The sequence below is a fragment of the Mya arenaria genome, chromosome 6 (genome assembly GCF_026914265.1).
Source record: "Mya arenaria isolate MELC-2E11 chromosome 6, ASM2691426v1".
In the NCBI taxonomy this organism is placed as follows: Eukaryota; Metazoa; Mollusca; class Bivalvia; order Myida; family Myidae; genus Mya; species Mya arenaria.
Genome location: NC_069127.1, coordinates 50,379,292 through 50,385,291, shown reverse-complemented (window position 1 = coordinate 50,385,291; position 6,000 = coordinate 50,379,292). Strand labels below are relative to the sequence as shown.

The window sequence follows — 6,000 nt, the reverse complement described above, 5'->3', positions numbered from 1 at the left end:
ATTAAATGGCAGAACAGTGAACCAAATTGTATTTCGAATATGACGTGGTGGAAAACAACTCGTCAATGAACAATATTATTGTTAACGTAGAATACTAGATATGATTCACTTAACTGATCAAAACGAGACAAACACATTTCCCCTAGAAATGCGCGCTGAAGTTTCATTTGGACGTAAGAACGGGCTGAAATTACAATTTGGTTCGCTTTTCTGCCATTTTATATCCTTTTAATGCATATGATAAAAAGAAATAGTGTTTGTTTCGGTGTAAGGTCGCAATATAAATCACCGAGTTATAGTTCACGAGTTGCGAGTATGAGAGAAATATTTGACTTTGGTGTAAGGTAAATTATTTTGCGATTTGACATAAAAACAAATGATCATCTTCTATGTTTCTGAGAGTAAACCATTTTAATAACTTGAATCTTAATTATTGTTATTTAATATTGATATTGAAAATACCCGAAATCCGGAATTTACACACGAATAATAAAGTTGATTCATAAAATAATATCAAAGCAATTGCATGAACTGTTTTTTTATAAATTAGTTGATAAATGACATTGGACACTATTTATATGTCTTTATATATCTTTAATTTTTAATTTGAAAGCAATAAAGACCATATGTATACATGTTGTTTTTACTTAAGTTACCTATATTAATTATTATTTATTAATTAAAGAATAAAGCCAATACCATATGTTCAGGACCTATTTTTTCACTTCTTCATAAAATTCATTTTATTATGTTAATACCTGGAAATTTTTATATTTATCATTATGATTACATGTTTTGAGGGTGTGTCTGTCTCGTGTTGATCAATTAAGTGTAATTCATATCTAGTATTATACGTTTACGATTATCTGGTGTTTTTTTAGTAGACCAAATTCCAAAGAAAGATATTCATGCAACAATGTCTTAATGTGCGATTGTCTTTGAATAACGATTTTCTTCTTCTATATTCAATCTTATCATTTTGCAGGTGATGCAACTATTTATGCATGGTCGGAAATATTTCAATTTCGTCAACATTATGAAAATCATTTATTTAGTTACCAGTTTCTTATTTGTGCTCGACTTTGACGGGTGCCAATTCTTCACCAACTACAGATACGTACGTTTTCAGAGTGTTTGCTAACTGATGATTATTAGAATAACATACATGAATAAAGTAACCATTCTTATTATTTCAAAACACGCGATACTGTTTAAATGATGTTTGCTAAATTTTGGATGTTTTCTGTCGGTACCCCTGTTACATTGTCACGATATTCCTCCAAACATACCAGAAGAATTGAATCTCGCATTATATCGCCGAGGATGGCAACGCGATGTCTAAGAAAAGCAACAAACTGTTTGTTAATGTATGATTTCTTTTAAGAAAGCAAAAACTAGATAAAATCAATGAAGAAAGAAAAAGAGGTTCATTACTATAATCCTAAGCAGAATGTATTGGAGGTGCTTAAAATAACTCAAAAGTGTTTGCTTTTGAAAAGAAACGCACAGAGCATAAAACGATTGCAATTAAATATCGATGAAACAATTGAAACTGACGAACAAAAAATATATACCACATGCTAAATAGTATTATTTCCTTAAACAAGCCTATTTTTTATCTCTTACTATTTTTTTTAAATAAATCCTGAATGTTTAACTGAAAAATGAATGCTATGATGCACTCAAAGACATGGACACCGAAAGAAGTCCTGGGTCTGACGGGTTCACTTTAAGAATTTCATAAAATGTTTCGAAAGAAATATAAAATATATATTTTATAGACTCAATCAGTTAAATCATTAGATAATAGCAATATTCCTGATCTACTAAGCAATAAAATACTCATTAAAAAGACAGATATACGAAACAGAATAAATATTTATATATATACACACTAAATGTATAACATATGGTGTTTGTCATGTAATGTTTATTTAAGAAGTGGGAGTAGTGTCAATGAAGAAAGAATAGACATTTTTATATTTTTGATGAAGAAATAATTTTAAACCAAAAATAAACAGATAAAAGAAGCATTTATAAACTACGAAAAGGTATAAAAATTACTGTACTAGAAGGTGTTACTTAAATGTAATTTTTCTTTTAATACATGCCATTTTCACTCGTGGACTGTCAATTTGTCATTCATTAATGCAAATTTATGTTCGATATTGTATCGTGAACCTATGTAGCTTTTAAAAGCTGTAAATGTTGGAGTAATATCTCTTAGCTTCAAAAAATCAAAACTCGGTTCTAATATCAGGACATATGTTGATATCTAATGAGATGAATGAGTTATTAAAATTGTTCCACAAATTTTGTATAAGTCTACATTTCCCCCCAAAAGATTTTCCATTGTCTCTATATATTCGGAACAGAATTGGCATAAGCTGGAGTTTGTGAGCTTGCATTGATACAGGTATCTGTTTGTTGTTTATAAGTCTACAAATACATCTGTACATGGTACATATAAATGACAATGTAAATATGTTATTCCACATATTTGTATTGAAATTTGTTCCTAGAATTTTATTCCATTTATCTTCTTTACCATGGTTTGCTTTAATGATTTTTATTAGCATTATATACATAATTTTATTCGGCTTTTGCTTATTATTTTCAACCTTTTGACCAAGTGAGACTATGTCATGATTCACAGCTGATTTTCCTCTTTCAATTTAGGTTTTATCTTAATCGGTATACTACCCGTTAGCTGGTAATAATTGAGAAAATCAGAAATGCCTATGGTATATAGATGTTTTTTCTCGTCAAGTGTGTATAGTACTCTTTTGATCTGTAATCAAAGCTATGTTGCACAAATTTGATGACATTTCATAACATTTATCATAGTATACACTTCGTTCATTTACTTTGTATCCAATATATTTGCTTATTTCAGACCATGATAACAGTACTTCTGTTAAAAATCTATATTTATGTGCGATGATGTTTAATTTTTCTTCGCCGAGAACCAATTTGCCTCCAAATTTATGTTAAGCGTCATTATAGGTTTTGTATTGATGACGACTGAAAAAAAACGCTTAAAAACCGTTGATGAATCATGCCACACACATCCTTACTCTGTAGGTAATATTAAGGTTAATACAAAAATAAGTAAATGGTCTACAAATAGTTTATTTTACAACTTAAGCCGAAAATTGAAATAAGGAAGAAAATTGGAACACTTAGTTTGAACAAAACTTTTTCCAATGGAAATTGTGTGTGAACAGCTACTTAAACGAACACTAGACACTAGACACGAGATTTAAGGAATTTAAATATATAATTGTTTGAAAAAGCAATGCCCTTTTGTACAGCAGTATGTTTTAGACTGTTATAATTAAATGAAATATCCACAAATAATGTCACAAATAAGACATTTAAGCAAGTAAAAGTTTGAAAATATTGATCGATCTTGATTATAGGATTTAACCTAACAATTTGTTTATTTGCATACAACATTAAACACTTGTTGTATGAAGTAAATTTGGAGAATAAAAACAGAAACCAGAAAAATATAAAAGATTTATTATAAACAATACAGATAGGAGTATCTTATGACAACTCGTTATGGTAAACATAGATAATTATTTCTGAACTGATTCGATACTGGTAGAACCATGTCGTAGAGATGTCGGAAACATTCCAAGAAATTCTAGTAGGCACTTCCCGATGAAACGACGACACTAGTTCCACATCATAGGACATCTGGCGAAATTTGTTCGACTTCAACAAAAAATAACAAACGAGTAATGAACTCGCCGGTACTCGTAGTAAAAGTTGTGACAGTGTGGCAGTGGAATGAAATTTTGATGAATTTGTTGACCTACATAAAAATAATTTAAAAAAGAAATTAGGTAAGTTTATTTTTTTACCATTTTCATACCTTCCAATGGAATATTGGTGCAGTTTTGATTGCTCTGTCTTGGTTTCGATTTGTTCAGTTTTTGAAAATCTGGCCATATATCGGAATTTATGTTGTAATAATCGAAAACATTTTTAAAACCTTTGTGAAATTGTTCATCGTTTTCACGTTTTTTATTGTTGGATTTGGGCTTGGTTTTTTTTGCTTACTTCAAAATCAGGTAAGACACTTTATTGAATGAATTGACAGTAAAATATGCCTCAAATGCCTATATTTATGCGATTATATAAATACAAGTGGTATAGATATCTTATAGTAAATTTTGTTTGTGTGCTAAGGCGCTTACACATATACGTAGTCTTGTATGTCTTAGAAACATTTGATAGCTTTAAATACTTAACAACTTTCAGTATTAAACGGCCTTAACCAAACCTCATTTCTTTCAGACATCCTTTTCAACAGCGCCCTACGCTATTCTTCGCACCTCCGTCATGATGATCGGCGAACTGGATTTTAACAGTGTCTTCCACGACGACGTAGTCCATTACTGGATCACATATGTCTTTTTCTATATATTCCTGATTGTGATGACCATTGTTTTAATGAATCTGCTGATTGGTCTTGCGATTGATGACATCAAAGCTATACAAGACCATGCTACACTCGAAAGGATACACATTCAAGTACGTTTAGCGTTCCAAATCTGATTCCATATTACAACAACATTCATTAGTCATAACTGAGTTATGTCCTTTGACAGCAAAACTTATTTTTACTCATATATGTTATAGAATTATGTTCAATGGTTCAGTACTTCAGTGGTGTTTTATTTTCTTTGTTTTTATTCATACTGATGACTCTATTGATCTCCCATTTAGATGAAGATCGTTCTTGACATTGAGGGACATTTATCAACTTTTCTTGAGAAACCTTTATGTGATTCTGTTTACTACAAGCTGTTTGATAGTTGGGAAGATATGAAAAACTTCATTTCCAAAGAAAAGGTTTGGTTAATATGCATTCTTGAACCGTACGTTCGAGTATGATTATATGATGACAGGACACGAATTTGGAATTTATTTAAGTGTAAATTGCTATGCACTTTGATATCGTTTTAATATGGTTTGTTTAATCGTGATCTTTAAATGCATGCAATCGTTTGAAGATGTAAGTGTCTTGTTAGTTTTTGCTATTCCAAATGTTTAAAGAAAGTATTCCGGACGCGGACTAGTATTAAATCAAGATCTCGGGCACACTCAAAACCGAAAAAAATGTCATCTTTTCTAGTTTGATTATACCTTGTTTCAGTATGATAATCAAGTTGAAAACAACCAACACAAGGTCATACACAAAGTGAAAAAACTAAAGAAAACAATGATGGGAATAAGAACAGAAATGGACAAACAGGGAGTAATACTGGAGGAAATCAAGCGAAAATTGTTCGAAGTACCACAATAATTAATAAAAAGATGTTGCTCCTTGCACAGACAAAAATTGAAACTGACCAGATAAAGGTACTTTTCGGATAAAATATTGACAAACTATTAAATCGTTTGTCATTGTGTTGCATAAAATATTAATACATGAATTTGTACGCCTACCCTATATTAGAGTTGATTAAGATTTACTTGACCTGTATTTTTACAAATGACCGAAGTCGTTTAGCAGGCGTTACTAAGGGACAGGTTTAATTAATAACTTTAATATGATGTGTATTTTTTAACCTTCCGATTAACAATTTAATGAGAACTCAAGGGACTAGTCCAGAAGCAAAACGTTTAAAGAAATATGTAAAGAGGAACAAGGTTCAGGCCTTACAGACACTTGACGATATATATGTAGAAGTCATTATATAGCCAAAGATAGCAAACATATTCATTCAAAAAGGAGACATACGGTATCTTCTTCTTCTTCTTCTTCTTCTTCTTCTTCTTCTTCTTCTTCTTCTTCTTCTTCTTCTTCTTCTTCTTCTTCTTCTTCTTCTTCAATCGATTTTATTGTTATCATTTTTATTATTATTATTATTATTATTATTAGTAGTAGTAGTAGTAGAAGTAGTAGTAGTAGTAGTAGTAGTAGTAGTAGTAGTAGTAGTAGTAGTAGTAGTAGTAGTAGTACTAGTGGTAGTGGTAGTAGTA

The 6,000-nt window shown here is 30.5% G+C and overlaps 1 protein-coding gene across 1 annotated transcript; it reads left to right on the top strand.

Annotated features, from left to right (window-relative positions):
• The first annotated feature begins 3,617 nt into the window (after nucleotides 1-3,617).
• LOC128237863 (transient receptor potential cation channel subfamily A member 1 homolog) lies at nucleotides 3,618-5,320 on the top strand. The gene is made up of 5 exons (XM_052953443.1): nucleotides 3,618-3,622; nucleotides 3,860-4,082; nucleotides 4,309-4,545; nucleotides 4,741-4,866; nucleotides 5,171-5,320. The coding sequence occupies exons 1-5, from the start codon at nucleotides 3,618-3,620 to the stop codon at nucleotides 5,318-5,320; spliced, it is 741 nt and encodes a 246-aa protein (XP_052809403.1).
• The last annotated feature ends 680 nt before the right edge of the window (nucleotides 5,321-6,000 follow it).

Coding starts and splice junctions, on each gene's coding strand:
- LOC128237863 (XM_052953443.1), top strand. Junction 4,546..4,740: donor TCGAAAGGATACACATTCAA/GTACGTTTAGCG, acceptor TCTCCCATTTAG/ATGAAGATCGTTCTTGACAT. Junction 4,867..5,170: donor ACTTCATTTCCAAAGAAAAG/GTTTGGTTAATA, acceptor ACCTTGTTTCAG/TATGATAATCAAGTTGAAAA.